Source organism: Octodon degus, unplaced genomic scaffold (assembly GCF_000260255.1).
Source record: "Octodon degus isolate 3935 unplaced genomic scaffold, OctDeg1.0 scaffold00083, whole genome shotgun sequence".
NCBI lineage: Eukaryota > Metazoa > Chordata > Mammalia > Rodentia > Octodontidae > Octodon > Octodon degus.
In genome coordinates this window covers 8,494,186-8,516,388 of record NW_004524659.1, presented here as the reverse complement: position 1 = coordinate 8,516,388, position 22,203 = coordinate 8,494,186, and the positions used below count along the sequence as shown (strand labels likewise).

The 22,203-nt window shown below is 52.4% G+C and overlaps 1 protein-coding gene across 1 annotated transcript; it reads right to left on the bottom strand.

Annotated features, from left to right (window-relative positions):
• Positions 1-144: 144 nt before the first annotated feature.
• Positions 145-22,201, bottom strand: Kmt2b (lysine methyltransferase 2B; the record flags this gene model as incomplete). The annotated part of the gene is made up of 37 exons (XM_023721449.1): positions 145-723; positions 810-939; positions 1,054-1,137; positions 1,251-1,358; positions 1,620-1,797; positions 1,888-1,962; positions 2,047-2,184; positions 6,343-6,449; positions 6,539-6,616; positions 6,700-7,996; positions 8,078-8,305; positions 9,529-9,689; positions 9,791-9,869; positions 9,943-10,063; positions 10,245-10,403; positions 11,627-11,764; positions 11,847-11,938; positions 12,026-12,141; positions 12,753-12,826; positions 12,956-13,057; positions 13,161-13,250; positions 13,325-13,509; positions 13,847-13,960; positions 14,452-14,569; positions 15,048-15,143; positions 15,243-15,389; positions 15,522-15,635; positions 15,767-15,865; positions 16,149-16,243; positions 16,674-16,940; positions 17,134-17,189; positions 17,370-17,649; positions 17,945-18,095; positions 18,191-18,304; positions 18,496-20,528; positions 20,772-20,844; positions 21,953-22,201. Coding segments are annotated over 37 exons (8,022 nt in total), but the record flags the coding sequence as incomplete, so codon positions are not given.
• Between the last annotated feature and the right edge of the window lie 2 nt (positions 22,202-22,203).

Here is a 22,203-nt window from a genome sequence, read left to right as displayed (position 1 = left end):
AGTTCACTTCTAATTCTCATGACTGCCTCACACCTACTGTGAGGCTGAGACTTCCTTGGTTGAGGAAGGGCGAGGGGCATGGAGAAGTGAGAGTTCCTACCTGCCCTAAGCACTGTACAAATGCAAAGACCACCTCTCCAAACATTGACAGGCTTTATTGTGGGGGGGTTCGCACCTGGGACCCCACCCTCTTAAATAAAAAAGTGCATAGAAAAGAAGGGATTTAGAAACCTTTGTACAATATCTACATCCTGGGCCCCAAGGCAGGAAGGGGGTGATTGCTAGGTGGGCTAAAGGGTTGGGGCAGGGCCCTTGCCAACTGCATGCCCACATCCACCCTGAACGGAAAGGTGGGAGTGAGATGCTCTGGGAAGGACTAGGGACCCCCCAGGCCAGGGACAAGATGGCATTGGGGGGCTTGAGGAATTGTGGCAAGCAGCCACAACCCTAGTTAAGGAATCGACGGCAGCGCTTAGCGCCACAGTTGCAGGGGAGCTTGTTGCTGGCATCCTCGATGGGGAACTTGTAGTCATAGGTGAGCTCCTCGCCACGCAGGATGCGGCGCAAAGCAAAGATGACGATGTGCTTCTGGCCTTCCACATGGATGACACGAGAGAAGCAGTTGGGCTCACATGAGTGATTGATGAAGCGGGCGGCATTGCCATGCATTGTGGCGTCCACCACATCAAAGTCATCCATGCGGAACATGTAGCACCCGATGCCCTACAGAATGGGTGAGGGAATCAGGTACTTTGTCCACATGGGCAGCCCACCTCCCCTACCTTGTTACCATGGCCTGTGGAGCCCACCTTCCCATCATAGAACTTCTCCCGCTTGTCAGTCAGCACAGAGCGAATGACAATGCCAGAGTATTCAATGACCATCTCGCCAGCATCAATGTTGCGTTTACAGAACAGGCCTCGTCCATGGATAGCTGATCTGTAGGGTAGGATGGACAAGGAGGACCTCAGGGGGTAGGGGGACAGACCCCAGGCAGCCCCTGACCAGAACACTGTCCATCAGCCCAAGGGGCATCCCCCCAACCCCACTAACCTATAAACACCCACAGCTTCTTTGGATGTCTTCTTGAGGTGGCGAAAGCGCATGGCCATGGGCAGCTCCAGGCTGGTGGCACGTCTGGTAGGGGAGCAGTGTCACATAGGCTGGTATCCAGGAATGACCTCTCACTTTTGCTCACTCTCTTTAGGACTCTTCAGGCCACTCCCAGCTCCCCTGCTTTCCCTCCTTACCTGGTTGACCTGAGCTGCACCTCATCCTCTTCCTCATCACAGGTGGCCCCTTCTGGGAGCACCCGGTGCTGGGAGGCCAGGAAATTGAACATGTCGAAGGTACACTTCCTGAAGGTGAGAGGGGAAAAAAAGGAGGAAGGGTCACAGCCACTCCTTCAAGGACACACTGCCTATCAATCTGGGGTCTGGGTTTAGCACTGTAGGAGGGCTATGCTGTTGAAGACACAAAGGAGCAAAGAGTGGGGTTCAATCTTCTCATGTGAACTGCAGAGTAACTAACTCTTGGAGTGTCCTAATGTCTTGCTTTCGATCTGTCTAGACTTATATCCTACCCTTGAGGATCCCCACAGGGCTCCCCAGCCCTCTCACCGGAGATAGACCTCAGCACGGGCAGCTCCATGAGGATTCAGGGGGGGCTCTTCCTGGCCCTCCCCCTGCTGGTGGTATCGGAATTTATAGTGTTGGCAGCGCTGGGCCCCAGGTAGCTGTTCTGCCAGGAAGATGACAGCATCATGGTGGATGCCCAAGAGCCTTGCCCCACTCATTCCTGAGGAGAGAAGTTGAGGACATGCAGATTATATGGAAGAGGGTAGGGAAAATGATACCAGCCACCGTGACCTTGTGGATCACTACATACCACTAAAGGAGAGATGTCTGAGCCGAGCATGTCCTCGGGCCTCTTGTACTTTCTCAATCAGAGTTCTCCATGCCCCTAGAGTGAAGATAAGCCCATAGCAAAGTCAGGATGGGGTCTGAAGGGACACTTTCTCTCCTGCCACAGCTACTCCCAACTCACCCTCCAAGCTTTCTGCCTCCACACTGAAGCCATCCTCACTGGTGATCTCAAAGCGTAGATGTGGGCCAGCCCGTTTTGGAACCTGGTTCTCTTTATCCTCTGGAGATGGAGGCTCTTCCTCAGAACTCGAGGCTTCACCTGGTCCAGTGAGTAAGAGTAGGAGAGCACCACCTCACATAAACTCAAAAGATCCCAGCTCCCCAGACACCATTCTTCCCCCACACTGCCACCAGACACAGCAGACACTGGGGTCTAATGGCTCTCCTCCAGCTCCAACTGCCCAGTGAGTAGAATAGACATGGTTTTTCCCAAGGAGCTGCCAGTTTTTCTTCTGTAGGATGTTTGGGTTGTAAGATGAGGTTCTTGAGGAATGAAGTGTTCCTTTGGGCTCTATAGGCCACACCGATGGCTTACTCAAACTCAGCGTACTCTTAAATGTCTATCTACACACAATTATTCTGCTTCTCACATAAAAGTACTGGCTAGCCACAGTGTTAGCACACACCTATAATCTAGTGTTCTGGGAAACTGAAGTACAAGGATCCTAAATGCTCATCCAGCTCTGACAATTTAGTAACTTATCGAGACCTTGTATTAAAATATAAAAACATGCCTGCATTGGGCTTGGTGAGGCTGAGGCAGGAGGATTACCATGAGTTTGAGGCCAGCCTGGGCTACACAGTGAGTTTAGAACCAGCTTGAACTATATAGCATATCTTGTCTCAAAAACAAAAACAAAACAGTGTTAGGTTTATTCCCCAGTACCAGGAAAATAAAAACAAAAAACACTACAGGGGACAGGGAGATGGCTCAGTGGAATAAGCGCTTCCCTGGCAAGTGCAAGGGCCTGAGTTCATTCCCGGGTTCCAAAGGGAAAATAAAAAACCAAAACACTACAGCATTGTATGTGTGCAAGGAATTTTTTTTATGTAATAAATATATTTTTCCTTTTTTTTTTATGGTGTTGGGATGAAACCTAGGGCTTGGTACACATAGTCAGGACCTCTATTACTGATATATTCATCTAGTCCTATATGTAGTAAATTCTTTTTACTTCTTTGAGATGGGCTCTCACTATGTTGCCCAGGCTGGTCTTGAACTCCCAAGCTCAAGTAATCTTTCCATCTAAGCCTCCTGAGTTGTTGAACCTACAGGTGTGTGCTATCATGCTCAGCTGTACATTTCTAGAAATATTATAAATACACAGCATACAGGTTTGTATATATAGTACCAAGTACAGTGAAGTGTCTACTAAGTTATGAACCACTTCAAGGACTTCCCAGGGATTAAGAAATTTTCAACATGGAGTAGAGAGGACTTGCTCATGTATAGGTGTGGTTTTGACAAAAAGAGCAGTAGTCAAGGACAATTCAGAAATTTGGGTTTGAACAAGGGAAATATAAAACTGCCACTGACTGCAACGGTGAGGGGAAGGAAGGAACAAGTTTGCAGTGAAGATCAAGCTCTCAGTTTGGAACATGTTGATTTTGGAATGCCCTTTAGAAGATCCCCCTCCTACAACCTGCTGGTGGAGCTGGTGAGATAGCAGAATGTAGGAGCCTGGAGCCCAGGGCTGAGGTCTGGGCTGGAGAGAACAATGTGGGGACTTATCAGAATACAGATAAGATTTCAGCTTTCAATGTGCAAGAAAGTATCTGGGGGAAAAGAGAAATCATAGCCAGAACACCAGATACACTAAAATTGGCAGGTTGGACAAAGGAGGCATGACTGAGGTAAGAGGAGAGTGGGGGTCTTGTCTTGAGGAAGCAGGAGTTAGCTTTACCCATCACAGGTGACAGGCTGAGGGCTGACCACTGTATATAGGATTGGGGGGAGGGGCAAAAGCTAGAGGAGAACATGGGGCATAGGAGGGAGAGATGGGGCAGCAGAGTAACCATGCTAGGCATGAGGGCTGAGATAGCAAGGTCAAGAGTGAGAGGAGGGGCCAGGGAGATGGCTCAGCAGAATAAGCACTTCCCTGGTTAAGTGCAAGGGCCTGAGTTCAATCCCTGGTTCAGCCAGGGGAAAAAAAAAATTAAAAATTAAAAAAATAAAAAATTTAAAAAAAAAAAAAGAGAGAGAGGGAAGCAGTGGTCATGGAGGAGCAAAGGCGTAGGGGGACCCAGGGTGGTTAGCTTTTTCTCTAGTTTAGGGAAAGTAGGGCTTGGGAGATGGCTCAGTGGAATAAGCGCTTCCCTGGCAAGTGCAAGGACCTGAGTTCAATCCCTGGTTCCGCCAAAAAAAATAAAATAAAAAAAAAATAGTTTAGGGAAAGCTAGGGATTGAACTGGGGACCTTGCGTTTGCCAGGCAGGCTCTTATGCTGCTGAGCTATATCCCTGGCTCAAGGAGAACATAATGTAGGAGAGCAGGTTCACTGGGACACAGTCCACAGATCATCATGTCTCAGGGCCACTGTGCACACAGATCCTTCCCAAAGCCCCAAGTGAGACCCTGAACCAGACTGTTGTGTGCCTAATGTCACCTCCAGTGCTCAGCACAGAAGGGTTCATCTCTAACTTCTGTTCTCTTTCCCTGCTACAACTCTGTTTTCCAAACACAATGGGGCTGCTGCAGGGCCCTTACCTAGGCACTCTCCTGTTGCTTGTTTTCAAATATTGCGCACTTGTACCACACAACAGATGTGTTTGTTTTTCCTATCAAAACTTGGCTTGGTTCCTAAGGGCAGGAACCTATCTGTCACAGTCACTGCCACATACATCCTCATGCTGTCTGACCACATAAGCAGCCTCTCAGTAGAGCAGTCTCAGGCTACCTCCCTCTACTTTGGGCTCAGGAGCTAAGCAGTGTGTAATTAGAAAATCCAAGAGGCTGGGGAGATAGCTCAGTTGAATAAGCGCTTGCCTGGCAAGCTCAAGGGCCTGAGTTCAATCCCCAGCTCTGAAAAAAAAAAAAAAAAAAAAAAAAAAAAAAAAGAAAATCCGAATACCTGGACAGAATTGAGCCATTACAAATCCCGAGCCAGAAGAACACTGAACCCCCAGCTTACCTGCTGCTCCTACTCTAACCACTTTCTGAGACCAACACCCTTCCAGCTTCACCACATGGTAGCAAAAAATCTTTTTAGTATCTCTATGTGGGCCCCAATTTCTGTATATGAACCTCCCATACATCTTTTTTCCTAGTTCAAAAGCCTGTTCAAAACTGACCAACCGGGGCCAATGAGATGGCTCAGTGGAATAAGTGCTTCCCTGGCAAGCGCAAGGCCCTGAGTTCAATCTCTGGTTCCGCCATTTTTTGGGGGCTGGGGAGATGGCTCAGTAGAATAAGTGCTTCCCTGGCAAGCACAAGGGCCTGAGTTCAATCCCCGGTTCTGCCAATTAAAAAAAAAAAAAAAAAAAAAAAACTGACCAACCTGTTACCCCCTACACCCTTGCCCCTCCATGAGCACTCCTTCCTTCCCACCCTCGACCAGGCTGTCAGCCCTCATGCCCAGCATGGTTATACTGCTGCCCCATCTCTTCTTCCTAGTTCTCAGCTGCACTGTGGGATGAGCTGCCTCACCCACACCGTCTTAAATTCTCAACTCTTGACACAGCCTCCTCCCCACCCTGCACCACCTGCTCATACCACACTGGTCCTGAACTCCCCAGGCCTGATGCTATGTGGCAGCTGGGACTAGCCCATACCCTTTGGCTTTGGGGATACCTTTCCTCTCATCTCCTACTGTTCTGCCCCTCATCGGGATCCTAGAGGGTTCCAGACTCTGGATGATCCCCAGAACTTCATCCTTGGCTTTGGAAGGAACCCATGCCCCTGACCCTGTTAGACTACACTCTAATCTAGTCTCCTAGACTCTTGGACATGCTGGCCAAAGCACTGTCAGTGTACTTGAACATAAAGCTGAAACGTCACTTGTGCCACAAGGCCATGAACTTCCCAGCACCTCTGACTCCAGCAACTAGCCTCAGGAGTATGCCCACTCTTTTATTTTTCTTTTGAATACTTGGGATTGAATCCAAGGATCCTCTACTCCTGAGCTACATTGTTGGACCCTGGAGTGTACTCTGTGGTTGTTTTTTTTTTTTGACATAGGGTCATGCTGTGCAGTTTGGGCTATCCTTGAACTCCCACTGCAGACCAGACTGGCCTCTAACTCACAGCAATCCTCCTGTCTCAGTCTCCTTAGTGCAGGGATCACAGGTGTGTGCTACCATGCCTGGCTTACTTTTTTTTTTATGGCTATTTTTAAAAATGAACCTGCTTTGAATTTGTCAGTCACCCATCTGAGCTCAGCAGCACATAAGGAAGAAAGTGAAAAGCAGCTGGTCCCTACCTGAATAGTGATGCCATGACTCAAGCAGCAGGTCTGAGGGACCATCAGGGGCCCGAGGAGGACCACCTTCTGGAAGTGGCAGCAAAGGGGATCGTTCCTGAAAGGGCCTGTAAGGAGAGACCTGTCAGGAGGGAAAAAGGGATGGAGGTCCCACAGCTCTATCGGCCCCTCCAAGAAAAGGGGCCTGGCCACTTACCCAAGGCTTTCCTTCCCAACATTATCCAGGTCAAGAACTCCACGCACTGTAGGTGTTTTCATCCTCACTCGGCTACACCTGGGGGAGGTATAACCAGAAGGCTGAGCTGCTTCTCTTGCCCTTCCCTGGCCTGCTGTCCTGTCCTCAGCACACTCACTTACCCACTGTTGCTGAGCCCTGGAACTTGGGGTGTGTCCTCCAAAGACTCCCCCTCTTCATCCAGTCGGGGAGTTTTACTTGGAGGAGGTGCTGGGGGGGAACGGCCAGAGAAGGTGGATACCCTCTTGACACGGATGGCCTGGCGGGGTGGGCTGGGGGGCCCACTGCTAAACACCAGTGTGAGAGGTGGAGGTGGAGGGGCAGGGCGGACCACACCTACTCCTACCACTGGCAACACCCCAAGTAGGGGTCCTGGGGGCAGAGTCCAGGAAGTGGGGGCTGCAGGGGGAATGGTGGGGGGCAGAGGTGGCTGCTTTACTGGGGCTGGGACAGGTTCACCTTCCCCAGCCATCTTCACAAATACTTGCCCCAGCTTGTTGACAAGGATGATTTTAGATGTAGCAGGTTTAGGGGGCTCAGGAGCAGGGCCCAGGCTTAACACCCGGACCCCTGGGGCCCCAGGGAGCCAGGCAAAAGTCCGGGTAGGGTCTGCTGGGCTAGGGGGCAGGGCTTGAGGTGCCTGGCTGCCATTGGCCAGGGGAGGTGCTGGGGGAAGAGACTCTTCCCTGGGACCAGCAGCCCCCTCCCCAGGACCCCCTATGTTCTTTAAAACAAAATCCACAATTTCTGATGGCAGGTCCTCAGGAGGCCGGGCCCTATCACCTGCAGCCCCAATGACCCCAGCTCGGCCCACTGCTGGCCCTGAAGGAGGAGTCCCTTGGCCTCGGGGCTGCTGGACTGCCTCCGCTTCACTGTCTGTGCCATCATCCACTCCATCCAGCTGCTCAATTCGGGGGGCTCCAGGGAGGGGGCCAGGGCCCAGGGCAGGGCCAGATACTACTGTCACAGGGAAGTGAACATATCGGGTGGTGGGGCTGGCTTCCTCCTCTGAGCTGTCCCCTTGGCCCCCATGGCTGCTCCCCACTGCCCCAGCGGCCACAATCTCTTCCTGGAAGGGCTCAGTCCCTAGCAAGCTGGCTGCAAAGTCCAGGTCAGCAGCACTCAGTCCTGATACCACCTCCATGTCCTCAAAGTCTGGGCCCAGGTCTTCAGGGGGTGGTGGAGGAGATGGGGCCAGGCCAGGGGGAGCCAGCTCCCCTGAGGTAGGTGTGAGGACTGTAACAACTGAGGTAGGAGGGGGCACCCTGAGCTGAGGGGAGGTTCTGAGAGGTGGGGAGGTCCGTCGTGATGGTGGTGGCCTGGGGGTAAGGGGGCTAGGACGACGGGAGCGTCTCGGGGGAGCTGGGAAGTCTGGGTCTCCCACTGTAGGGATGTGGTGGGTCAGAGAAGAAGGACTTCCTGTGGGGGAAAGGGTCAATCTCAGCCAGCAGTTCCAGCCTCCCCAGTCCCACCCTCCCCTGGCTATTCCCAAATGCTCACCAGGGGAGGGCAGGGGGCCAAAGGAGACTCCCCCCAAGGGCCTCCGTGATGGCGAGTAGTTGGGCACTTTGATTCGAGCCCCTGAGAAGGAGCGTGGGGCAGGAGGAGGAGCACTGCTTGAATCTGGCCGAAGTGGGGGGTCCAGATTTTGAACAGGCGAGTGGTGCTCAGGAGCTCCAAGGATTAGGGCATCTGTATCTGGAGAGGGGTCCTCGTGATCTGGGGTCTCTGAAGAGCCAAGAGAACTGTATCAGGGGTGGCAGGCACTCTTCATTAAAGTCTTCCATCAGGTGCCTCCCTTCAGTCAAATGACCATACAGACCCTGACTCAGTCACAACACAGATTAATGTCCAGTCACCACCTGGGCTCCAAACCCTATTAAGAGCATCTACAACTGTACATATACCTGAGTCAGGTCTCTTCATGACCTCTGTGACCCATCCCCTGCCATGTCCCTGTATCCTGGCCACCCATGCTTCTGAGGCATACCCACATGCCACAAGTGCCAACGCCCCCTGTCCAGAATGGCCAATCCTACCACTTTCTTACTTGCTCTGTACATCCCTTCCCCATCAAAGGATTCTTTCCCATCTTGGCACTCAAGGCTTTAACCTGGCCTCTCCCAGTCTCTGCAAGCTGATCTCTGCTCCTCCACCCAACACTTTGTCTGCAGCTATGTTGGATGCACCCTCCTCTGTTTTCTAATTCAGGTTATTCTCCAACTTAGAACAAAGCTGTCACCCACCAATAAGAACCAAATTCCCCAAGGGGGCCCACAATGTGCTCTCCCTTTACTAACCTCCAACTCTATTCTTTGCTCTGTGCCACCTAGCTCACTGCTAGCATGGCTGCAAAAGTGAGTTGGGAAATGAGCAGATCCAGGTTAAAATCCTGGTTCTATGCTATGCTACTGCAAAGAGCAAGTGTCCAGGCACCCCTGTTTTTTTTGAGAGAAGGTCTCACTTTGTAGCTCAAGCTGGCCTTGAACTTAACTATGTAGTTCAGGCTCAACTTGAACTCATGGTGATACTCCTACTTCAGCCCCCCAAATGCTGAGAGTCCTGCAATCAGGATCTGTGCCACCATGCCTGGCCCTTTTTGTTTTTGGTCGCTATCCCCCTGGAGTGCAATACAACAGAGCTTGTACCTTCTCCCAGAGGACTAGGGAATCACCTAAGCATGTAGCCTGTCAGGTAGCCATACTTTCTTTGCGCCCCATAGCTGCAGCAGGTCACCATTCCCCTCAGCCTGACTCTCTTCCCCTCTTTACTTCCTATGACTGTGCCCAAGCACAGCCCCTGGGCACACAACACACAGCCAGTAAGTTTCTCTTATTACTTTACAACAAATGAAAGAGTAACAAGTGTTTTGGAGTTTCTTCAGTAGAGCAGGGATAGGGGTTGGTGAGTTCAGCACTCAGGGAAGAGAAAGAGGTAGTATCAAGCCCTACCTAAGGAAAAGGTAGGGCTGTGCACAATGGTCTGGTTCTCCTCTGCTGCTTCCAGGTGAACAGGCTCTTCCCTTGGCCCCCATGGCCGATACTCTAGAATTCGGCACCGATACCAGCAGCGCCTCCGAGCATCCACTGTGCTCCAGTACAGACGGGAGCACCTGGCAGGCAGACATGTGGGACAAGAATGTTAAAATAACTTGGGAAATGGGATCCAGCCCAGGCATTCCCCAACCCCACCAAACACCCATGGACTGCTCACTGGTAGCCAATAGGAAAAAGCCGTCCCTCGCAGTCCGAGAGATCAGACAGAGTACCCAGGGAGTCAATTCGAATGGAGCCTACAGTGTACAAGAGAGGTCAGGTGTAGGCCAGGCAAGATTGGCAAGAGAAGGGAGAAAGCAAGTGGCTTACCAATGAGCACATTGATGGCATCAGGCTCAAGCCCTGTCAAGAACTTTCGCTTGAAGTTAATGCCTTCAAAGTCCACATAGACTCGGCGGAGAACATCAAAACCGTCGGGGGTCACAATCTCCTGGAAAATAGGAGGCAAATGGGTTTGCTGGATTGGTAAACTGTGTAGGGGACATGAGGGAAAAGCTCTGTAGGCAAAGCTCGAATGGCCAAGAGCTTGGCCTACAGGGTTGTGGGAAAGCACACAAAGAGGGGACACTGACAGAGCAATGGGCAGCTGTCCCCCTAGCCCCCTGGCCCACCTTGCCATCTAGGAGGTCTGTGTGTTTCTGGCAGAAAACTTTCTTGTCATCCTGGAAGATGCAGTAGCTGGCCCGGGCACACATGAAGTGAAAGTTGCTGAGGCAGGAGGACAGGCAACAGCCCACTGTGGCTCCAGGCTTCAGACAGAGTTCACAGCGCTGCATAGGGAAGGGGCTGCTGAGGGACAAGCCAGGAATGGGGGCCAGGGTCTGGCACCTGGCACTGCTAACTCTAAGACTCTGCTTAGCTTCTCCACCCCCAGCATTTTGCACAACAAGGCTCTCACCAAGCAAAACCTCCTCTAAATGGATCCAAGGCCTGGTACACAACTACATTTTGGGGCTTTTTAGGGGGAAGAACAGAGATTGAGCCCAGGAAGCAATGAGTTATATCCCATCTTCTCCTTCATTTATTTTTTTGCAGTACTGGAGTTGAACCCAGGGCCTTGCACTGAGCTACATCACTAGCCCCTTTTATGTTTTATTATGAGATAAGGTCTCAATAAGTTGCTAAAGTTTCAGGCTGGGCTCAAACCTAGTCTTTTTTTTTTTTTAATAGTACTGGAGAATGAAACCAGGGCCTCTCACTGGGCTCTATTCCCAGTCCTTTTGAAATTTTCTGAGACACGTTCACACTAAGTTGCGATCATCCTGTTTTGGCCTCCTGAGATGCTGGGATTCCAGATGTGTGACTATACCTGGCTATTTCAAATTTTTTTTTTCAATCTTTATTTTTTATTTATTTTTTTTTGTGTGTGTGTGTGTGTGTGTGTGTGGCCAGCTCAGCCCACCAGGGGGCGGGGCTGGCTGGCATGTGGTGCTGGGGGATTGAACTGCAGTCCCTGTGCTTTGCTAAGCTTGTTCTAAATAGGTGCTTTAGACCACTGAGCCACCTCACCAGCCCCTCAATTTTTTTTTTTTACAGGGGAAAGATAACAGTTATGGCATTTACCACCTTCTAAAGACTGTTCCAACATGAAACCTGATTTACTCTATTCAGATTTTGTAACTATCCCCAATCAGTATCTCTACATTCATGCTGAATACTCTCCATGACCCACCCCAGACCCCAGACCAAGTGGGGGATTTAAGCCAGGCAATGCCTCTTTTCACCAGGGCACAGTGATATAGCAAAATACCATAGTGTGGAAAACATACAGCGCTAGTCAAGTAAGAGGGTGTCTACCTTTTGTGGTCTTGAGCTGCACAGCCAAATATGGCAGGACATTTAAATTTAAGTTTTCCACAGAGAAAAAATGCTATCACCTATCAACCAAGTGCTTTGAAAAGAAAAACAAGACATGATCTGGTAGGAACAATGAAATGAGAGCTGTCTCTCAAAGGACAGCCTGATGGCTGCCCCTGTCAGGCCCAGGCCTCACCATCTGCCTCCCACGAGCCACAGCAGCATGCACGTTCTTGAGAGAGCCATCATTCTCCTCAAACACTTCGGCTGACCAAATGGCACAATTGACATGTGTCCACTCATTCTGTCCAATGTACAGAAGCCTCCCTGCCTCCTGGGGACAAAAGAAGAGTGGTGTGATAGGGATGCTCTGAGAAGCAGGCCCCACAATCTTGAATTTTATACAGCAGCCTCACCTTGGAGTCTGCATCCCCGTATTTGAGGCAGAGTGCACACTGACGAGGGTCCTCTATGTGGGAGAAAGCAGCTGGATCCTTGCCTTGAAAAGCTGGATAAAAGTAAATCCAAAAATCAGGATCTGGAGCCTGGTCCACCTACTCAGAGGCACTGGCTTCTGGCTCCCACATTCCAATACCTGCTGAGGGATCACCTGGAGGCTGCCCTGATTCTGGGGTCTCTGATTCCTGCTGTCTCCACTGAGCATAGACATGGTCCAGGGATGGGGGCAACACCGCATTAGGCAGCACTCCGCTGTGGATAGGCAGGGTTAGCAGCTGTCATGTTTAACAAGGGCAGCAGGATTGGGGCCCGCCCACAAAACCAGCCTAAACATGTCAGGACACCCTTCATCTTCTCTTCACGTGGAATTTCTCAATGCTCCAAACAGGCCAAGCCCTCTGTGCCAACTTTCACATAGGAAGTGTTGTTATGTCTGAAATACTTCCACCATTCAGCTCAAATGTTTTCTTCTAGGAAATGGTTTCTGACCCTAGGTGATAGCAGGTTCCTCGTTTGGGTTCCAGAGACCCCTGGGATTCCTGATCACCACTCTAACCATTTGGGTCACTCGTGCCTGCCCATGCCCCAGACATAAGCTCTCTAAGCAGAGTCCAACCTTACTTGCTTACTGCTGTCTCCCACTGCTTTGCACAGGTGTGGACAAAATAGCTGCACAAGCTGGGCCAGCTGGTCTAGGGCGACTGTGGAACCTCAATCCAGTTTTGCCACTCTCCTCTCCAGCCTCAATCCTAACTGTACCCCATCTGTTCTCAGCCCAAAGACTCCCAGGTGCCTGGACTTCCAAGTGCCTCTGCTGTTGCCCTTACTCCCTGGTTCCCCTCCTGCTACCCAGCCTTGCTCACTTTGGTAGCCGGGTACTCCGTCGCCAGTACTTGGGGTCATGGGCGTCGAACCAGCCGAACGCAGATTCTAGCAGCTGGGGAGTAGATTAACAGGATGAGAACTGGCTTCTCTGAAGCACTGGTAAGGATGTGGTCTGAAAAATCCACTCTCCCCACCCCAATGCTACTCAAACCACCCTACAGACATCTCCCTTAGAGCTCACCTTTAATAGGAGCCCCTTCATCTGGCTTCCAGCCCGGCGTTCTGAAGTTTCTCCTTCGGAGTGCCTCATTAAGATGCTTACCATGTCCTCCATAAAGCTGTGCTGTAACGGGGTTTGTCAGGGTCTGAGCCCCAACTCCAACCCCAAGATCTAGCCCTGCCCTCTCCTCTTGGCACCCACCTGCTTCTCCCCATGTCCTACTCACCACAGACTTGTAGTGGCCTTCCTCAAAGCGCTGACCCACAGTTTGCAAATCGCAGGGCCCTGGGTGTAGCTGCTTCCCATCCTGTCCACACTGCAAGTGAGAGAAGTCAGCAGGGCCAATGCTGGGCCCAGCCCCACCCATCCTGCCTCACTCAGCCTCCAGACCTGGGTGCACAGCAGCAGTGGGCCTGCCACCTTTGAGCTCAGCAGGCCCTGGAGCACCTGACGTAGGCCCCCCTGCAGGGCCCCACTCAGGGCCTCTCGCCAGCGGGGCTGTGTGGCCCCAGCACATGGTCCGCATGTGTACAGCACCGAATCTGGTAGCCCTGAAAGGATCTCATAATCTTCATCTAAACAGCAGGGTAGGAAAAAAAAAAAAAAATTGTGAGAATGTGAGGGCTCCTAAAAGCTCCTAAGTCAATGACAGTGAATCTTCCAATGATAAGAAAGCCAGCTGTGGCACTCATGCCATAGATTCGCCACCACTACCCTAGGCTATCAAAGACATTTAGTCTACTTATGATTGAGTGATCTGGAGTGAGGGCAGAGTAGGGATCGCCTAGGTCAGTAATGGTAAGTCTTTTAGAGCTTTCAAAGATAACAAGTAGCTTTCTGGGGCATGTGTGCTGTAGGTCTGCCACTACTGCCCTGGGCTGAGGCTGCAGCCCAGTTACTCTGCCTACTCACCTGAGAGCCCCTCACACTTGGCATGTACCCAGTGATCACACTGTGCACACTGCATCATCTTGCTCTCATAGTCGTTGTCTTCATAGCAGCGTGTGCAGATTGGGCAGTAGTTTCCTGGAGGAAAAAGAGATGGCAGATAGGAAGGGATTACAGTTACTTCCAATAACTTATACTCCCCTTTCGGTGGCTGATCATGTCTTGTCTGCTGTTCCCATTATATTTCTATGTTGGGTCCCTATGGCTCCTGAAAAGCCCGTTGAGAACATAGCTTCTAACTCTAGGTTCCTAATACCTTTCAAATAACGTGACCTTCATAAATATGCTGCTGTAACAAACGAAGAACGTACTGGTTTTCCAACTACCCAGCGGAGCCCAAACAGTGGAGTCTCAAGCCCTCAACTTTCACTACCCAGTGAGGGATTTTGTGTAGTCTTATATGTATACTGATAGTTATTTGAAAAGTTGCTCTGAACCAAGGAAAAAGTTCTACAGGCAGAAAAAGCCATGAGAATATTTATTCTAACACTGGAAGAGGCCCTGCCTTAAAGTCAGGAGCCTGGCCCACTCCGGGATGGCCCCTGCAACATTCCCCTGCCCAGTCCCACCTTTCTCATAGAGCTGGGTGCACCTGGGGCAGAGGCTGTAATCTCCAGACCACTCGACATCCCAGTTCTTGCCAGGAGTTGCCCCACAGCTCTTGCAGCGCACACAGGCTGAACAGATCTGAGGAAGGAGGGAAATGTTACAACCCAGACATCTAATTGGAGCAATACAATGGAGAATATAGGCAGAGAGAATTGCAGGAAAACAGATGAGGAAAGAAAAATAAGAGGAAAAAAGAAGTCCTGCAAAAAAAGGAGGAAGATGAGAAAGGAATCCATATAAAGCTAAAGTGGTGACGGAGAACCTTTAGAGATTTCAAAAACAATAAACAGGGAAGGCACACACGCCACAGGTTCACCTCTACTGGGCTAGAGCAAGGGATTCTAAGTCTTAGAACATGGAAAATACAAGTTCGTGAACCATTATATCAAACTGCACCTAAATCTTGCCTATGTAAAAATCCTCAGAAGAAAACAGTTACAACTTTCTCAAAGAAACCTCCAAAGCCTTCTTCCCGAGAGCCCTTATCTAGAGCAAGTCTGGGGGTGGTAATGGTATAATGAGAATACCAATGTGGGGTGTGGGCCTTTCCGCTCACCCAGTGGCGTCGTTTGCGCGTGGCCCGGGTTGGGTAGCTGGGGCCCAGGCAGGCCGGGTGGTAAGCATGGCAGCAGCGCTCACACTCCAGGAGGTGCTGTGGGATGTTTGTGAGAGACAATTGCAAGATCTACTGGCACATGGATCCCCCACCTTTATGCCTTCCCTTCCCTCAGGCTAGCCTGCGTGTCCAGACCTTGGATCCCCTGCCTTTACGTCCACAGACATGGCAGAATTTGCAGCGGCGGCAACACCAGGTGTCATGATGTTGGGGTAGGGGCCGTTCAGCCTCTTCCAAGCAGAATGGGTGGAAAGGATCACAGCAGACCTGGCAGAACACCAGCTAGGGACAGGAGTGAAGAGAGCAAATGATGGGCACGGTGTTAGGCCAGAAGGCCAGCAGTTAAGACCTATTCGAAAAATCAGGAAGGGTCAGTGGAGGCTGGGGGTCTGTACAAAAAGGCAAAGCACCAACCTCATGTAGGCCTTTGCTGGCACACAACAAGCATACCATTGGTGGCCCTCCTGGCACAGAAGTGAGCACACTCAGGCCACCCATCAGCCACACATTCTCTAGGTCACAATCCTCCTAGAGAAAGAAAGGACATAGGATTGGAGGACAGCAAAGAACACAAGTCAGATCCATCCTTAAAATCCTTGCTGCTCTTGACACCAACAAATTTCTTCCAACCACAAGTCCTGCAATTTCCACTATCATACCTTAAAATCCACACGGACCCGGTGTACACCATCTGGGGACTTCTGTTTTCCAGTCCAGCCATTGGGAAAAGAGGCAAAGGGGCCAGGGCCCAAAGCATCCTAGGGAGGGACGTAGGGCTAGTCAAAGGCTCCAGCACCAGCCTCTCTACACACTCCTCACCACATTGTCTTTCCCCCAGCCCATGGGACTCTGCCTTTTGCCCAAATCCCACTTTGTTTTCCAGATAGGCAAAGTCTGCCTCATCCCTCAGGGTATGTCCTCTGGGTGTGGACACTTGATGATACTGAGGTGCATATGTCACTCTGATTTGCCAGGTAGCACCTGGAGGGCAGAAGCCATGCCTCCCATGGCACTCAGCATCCTAGGAGTGGGCCTGCTGACCTTGTCCAGGCGCTTTCGGGCTTTTAGCTGCAATACAGGCTGCAAAGTGGGTTTGCGGGGTCGGCTCTGCTCCTCTGGTTCTGGCGCTGGTAGCTCTGGGAAGGACACAGAAGCAGTGAGGTCCTTCCCTTCCATGCCTCATCTCTACTTTCTTCTACAACCTCCCAAAACTACCTAGTTTCCCAAGGCCTTCTCTTGATAACTGAAACATAAAACAATGATCCTTGCTCAGTAAGCTCCATCAAAAGCTCACACACAAATTCTACATGACCACTAAAACTGCCTCTTTTTTGCCCTCAGTCACCCTCTTAGATAGACTGATAGGGCTCTTGGTCTGAGAGCTCTGTCTTTTCCACACAAGACAACAAATGGGCTGGGAGTATAACTCAGTGGTACAATGCTTGCCTTGCATGCATGAAGCATGAAGCCCTAAATTCCATCCCCAACACTGGGGAAAAAAAAAAAATCTAAAAAACAAAACAACAAAGACGCAAGACTGACAGAGAAAGTATCAAATGTTTGTACCATTTTCTCTGGGGGTCCGACGACGAGGAGCAGGAGGACTACAAGGGTCTGAGTCATCTGAATCCTCGAAGATATCATAGGAGGGTCGCTGTTTGACGCAGCGCCGGGCTGACTTGCGCTGCAGTAGGAGGGAGTCCGGCTCCTCGGGCACCACCTCCTCTCGGGACCCCCCAGTTCCCGCCCCCCGGCGTGGGCCTGGAGGACCAGGGGAGGCCTCAGGAGATTCATCAGAATCCCAGGGCAACAGCGTCTTCACTATCGTCCGGCCTGTGGGAACAGGGGACTAAGTGGGATATGAGCTTCACCAGAAACATGGGCAGAAATTGAGCAGAAAAAGACAAATAAAAAAACATTCAACAGGAAACAAAAAGAACTGCAAAGATAAGTAGGGGAGCGCAAAGACAAGTGGCTTCCTCCATACCACAAATCTACATATGCAATGTTTTTCAAATCTTGTTACCTTTTTTTGCCAGTCGTTCCATCTTCCGAGCCTCTATCTTGTCACACTTCCGGTATCTGGGGAGGGGAGCAGCACGTCACCAGGGTAGGGGACTGGTGGTCTAGGGGAAGAGAGGAAGCTCTCCACAAGGATGCCAATCCCACTGTTCTGGCTGGGCAGAAGAGGGAGGGGCTGGGGCAGGAGGCCTGGCAACTGACAACTCCAGGCAGCCAAGAAGCCACTTCCCAGCTACTCACACGCAGCACTGCTTCTTGGTGTTGGGACCCCCAAACTTGGGCTTGTCCAGGCAGTTGACACAAGAACCACAGTCTTGTACACGCAGGCAGCCCCGACAGTGTCCACACCGGGCCATACGCATCTTCTTGCCATGGTGGGAAGGCAGTGAGCGCCGGGGAGTATGCGCCAGAACCCCTCCAGACCCTGCAGGCTCCAAATCTCCTCCAGGATCTGCTGATTCCACTTTTCCTCTCTGGGACTGGGATGGGACACTTTCTGTCTCAGATGCAGAGGATGTATCTATTGTACCAGAGAATGAGGAAATAGAGCCTCAAGGTCAACAAGCATCCTACCTCACTTTCCTGTTCTCCTTCAGATCTCAAGCCCTCTGGCCTCCACTGTTCCCCACATACCCAGAATTGACAGGTTCCAGGTGTTCAGACCCAATCTACTTTATCAAAAACCTAGCATTCCAATCCACTTGCTACTTGACCATCGCCCCCAACTCAACTCCCCTTTTCCTAGGCTTCTGGTACAACTGCTCAATCCCAAACCTGACAGGGCTCTCAAGCCTCTCCATCGACACCGTCCCTACCCTCTGTGGTGAGGTCCTGCCGATCCCGGAGAGGGAGGGCACTGAGGCGGGGCACATCTTCAGGTACCATGGCCCGGGCCTGACCCAGGGCCACAGCAGCATGACGGCAAACATGCTTGATGCGGGGGCCTTGAACTGGGGACTCGGGGCCCTGGGAGAAAAGAAACCAGGGATATATGTAGGGAGTTGTTCCCTGAGCTCCTGTAGCCAGTCTACTTCAAAGGGCCCTCAGAGTCTACCACATACCGAAGCTCGCTCTCTCTTAGCTTCCACAGATTCATCTTCAGACCTGACACAGCCTCTGTCTAGGGTCTGCTTGACAGTCCCCACGGCCTCCTCCATCTGCCCTCCAGGGCTTGGCTGGCAGGGGAATAGACAGGGTCATGGGCTGGAAAGTGAGGACAGATGGGGACAGGAATAGCACAGGAAGGGATGGAATTGGGGAAGCACAGAAAAGGACTAATTCTGAGGGTTTTCTGAGACACTACAGAGCGTTTAGGGAGGCAGCTGGGTGGACTGGTACAAAGGTCTGACCAAAACACCATGCTCACCGGCATTGATGCCGCCACCTTCTGTTGCTGCTGTTGGTCGATCTTGAATAACTGCACCTTGGCTCTCTTAAGGAGGCTGAACATTTTCTCCTCCACTCCAGACAGCGGCAGGGAACCCAAGCCTGCAATCCGTGCCTTTTCCAGTGGTGATACATGTGGTGGTGCTTGTGGCTGCTGCAGTTGTAACTGTGGCTGCACTTGTGGCTGCTGGGGTGGCAATGCCTGGGGCAAGAGCTGGGTCTGCAAGGTCTGTAGAGGCTGTTGTGGCTGAGCCTGAGGCTGCTGCCCATTGCTCTGAGCTGGAGCCCCATGTGGGGACACCTCAACCTTAACAGGTGTGGTGACCACAGGAGCAAATCGAGGCAGGCTGAGGTGGTTGGTGCGGCCCACTGCCCGAGGCTCAGGCTCAGCTGGAGAGTCATCAGCAGGCGGCAGCTCTGGTTCAAGGGCTTCAGGAGCCCCAAGAGGAGTAGTAAGCACCGATTCATAGATCTTCAGGTGGGCTTCACTTGGGGTAAACTGAGCAGCCCGAAGGAGCAGGGGCCTCCGGGAGGGGGTAGCAGGGGCAGGTGGTGGGGATGGTGCTGGGGGAGGGGCTGGGGGAGGAGGGGGTAGCTCCCGGGTTAGTGAAGTCCAGCGAAATGTGGGTTCCCTTAGGATGGATCGTCTCTTCTCAGGGAGTGGGACTGGAGTAGATGGGGGAGTTGGGGCACGTGGTGGAGAAGGAGCAGGTGCTGGTTCCTGGGGAGCAAGTGGGGAGGTGGCTATGGAAGGCCGAAGAATAGGTGAGACCTCCACCTTTGGGGGCTTGGGAGGGTCTTCATCCATAAATCGCCGGGGTGTCTTAATGACACGGGAGGAGCGGGCACTCACCACAGGCATAATAAACTGCCGGATATTCTTCAGGAAGGTGGTGCTTTTGGGGGCCACAGTGGGACTGTCTTCCAAAGGGCCTCCTGTGGTTGTGCTGGGATTTGGAGTGGGAGGAGAGGTTCCCTCTGGCCCTGCCCGAGCAGCTTCCCGCTCTGCACGCTGGCTAGGAGTCAGGGGAGGCCGACCCCTCTTCCTGGAGCATGTAGCAGGGACAGAAGGAGGAGGGGACTCCTCTTGCTGCTCCTCTGGAACTGGAGGTGGCGGAGGGGATGGCATGGGAGGGGGAGACACTGGAGGTGGTAAAGGGCAAAGTGGAGGTGGAGGAGATGCTGAGGGAGGTGGGAGGGGTGGGGGTGGAGGGGCTGGAGGAGCTGGAGGAGCTGGAGGAGTAGGGGGCGGAGATGGTGGCTTTGCCTCTTCCTGTTCCTTGGCTAGTATCAACTCTTTCTCAACCACAGTTTTTTCTTCCTTCTCTCCTTCCTCCTTGTTTTCTTCTTTCTTCTCTTCTCCCTCCTCCTCTAGCTTCTGCTCCAGCTTCTTCCAGCAAATATCCCCTCCCTGTCCAGATCCAACTTTTCTTTGGGGGTCATCCTGCCAGCTTTCCTCAGGTCGACCTTGACCCTGACCTGATTCCAGTCCCAAGGACAACTGTCCCATCTTCACTTTTTTGGCCTTGGAAACAAACTTGATCATGAGGGGAAGGCCACCTCGGCCTCTGCCCCTGCTCCCACGGCCTCCTCTCCCAGACTGTCCTCCACGTTTGGGGGTCCCAGGTCCTGGGCCAGGCCCCTCCTTGCACTTCCAGCTGCCAGTTCGGTGTTTCACTGGAACCACAGGAGATGGGGGCTCAGGTTTAGGGATTGTCACGGCCGCTTCTGCTACCACTACTGTTTGTTGCTTCTTCCGGCTGGGGCCTGCTGGTCGTCCTGGGGGCCGTCCCCGAGACCGACGGGGGGTGGATGGCTCACATGCCCGGCTCCGGGGGGCTGGGGGTGCCTGGGCCCGCCGGAGAAGTTCAGTCAGTGCCTGCACCATCCGTTCTGTGCCCTCCTCACCCCGTTTTCGGGCAGGGGTCTTTGGGGGGGCAGGAGCCACATCTGCTAGGCGAGGAGGAAGGGGGGTCGTCTTATGCTTGCGGCCCCGACCTCGGGGGGCTCGACCTAAAAGGAGAATAGGTGTGGGGAGACAGGTCAAGACAGTCTGGCCCTGCAGACTGAAGAAGGTATACTGGGAGGACGGGGACTAAGTCTCATTTATTTCTCCCACAGCCCAACCTAGCTTAGACTCTGAACACAGGACACACTCAGTAACTGATGGAGACTAGTTAAACAGGGAGAGCTGACACAAAAGGTGGGAATAACATTCCTGTAAAGCTATGGAGGTAGAGTTTCCCCATCACTCACCTCGCTGGGATCGGAGCGCAGAGCGCAGGGAACTGGGGGCCACATCTTCATCTGAATGAAAACCCTGAAACTCCTGATTTAGGTGACCAGGGGTGGAGGGGAGAAACAGCAGTCAGTGCCAAAGCCCTGATTCCACCTGGGACTCAGGTATTGAGGAATAGCCCAGCTTCCCTTTTAATGTACTCCTGCTTAATTCTAAACAAACTAAAAAACTGGAACATCAGAAAGGAATAGAAAATGGTCTCTCCCCAAGGATGGAGGCACAAGACATTTTCAACTCCCTCCCCCGGTGCAGGCCACAGCAGCACAGCCACCACTGGTTTGCTGGCCAAGAGGAAAACACAACAGGATCTCCTTGGATCAGGCAGTAGGCTCTCCACATTTCGGGCCAAGTCTCATTCAAAACAAAGCTGAGCCTCTCTTTACACCTCTTCAGATCATAGTTTCTTCGTGAGTAAAGATAGGAGTAAGGACACCCAAGTCCGAAGGAGTGGGACATAAAATGGTTTATCTTTTGGGGATCCACCCTGAGCTCTCCAGTGGTTACTAACTGTCCTAAGCAATACGACCCAAACCTTCCTGCCTTTTCAGATGGTCTAGGGAATAAACCCTGAGCTTAAGCTCTGACCTGCCAAACTCAAACCTCCCTTTTCATGTCATTCCTCTTTAACCTGTGTGCCAAGAAGCAGCCCTATACTACTCTACCTATTTTAATAGGTTGAGGAACTGAGGCACTGGTGAAAGGAGGGATGTGTCAAGAGTATGAGGCCCAGCAGGGCGGTCCACAGGTAAGAGCGCAGACGGCTCTCCTCCAGGCCCACTAAAGCCACGCTGATGCTGTCATCCATCCACGGCTGGGCATGCAGTCCCCACGGCCTCCTCACCCACTCGCCGCTACTGCCCTACCTTTGCTACCAAGAGAGATCAGCCCAGGACACCAGCAGGACCTGCTTTGAGCCGAGTGCCTAGCTACAGCTGGGGCTTCTCTTCACTTCTAGAAGCCCTATCCACCCAAAGCTCCGTGCAGCCCACCTTCTTTCATGTCTGTTTCCAGGACCACTTCTCCGCGCAGTAGTCCTGAGGTCGCCGCTTCCCACGCTACCCTTCGGGGCCACCCTGAACCCTGTAAAGCCCCTGGCCTCCGCCCCGCCCGGCGCCGGGGACGCCCCCGACCGCCTCACCTCATCGTCGGATTCCCCGTCACTGCTCTCCTCCTCCGGCATGCAGCCCCGGCTCGGGCCCCAGCCGCGACCCCGGCCCCGGCCCCGGCCTCGCTGAAGGCGCGGGCCGGCCCATAGGCGGCGGAGCCGGCGCAGGCCCCGGCGGAGCCCCAGCAATCGGAGTAGGGCCGTGTCTTCCCCGGGCTCGGCTCCGCCTGGCCCCGCTGCACCGCTACCGCGCCGCAGAGCTACCCGCACTCTTTCGGCCCCGC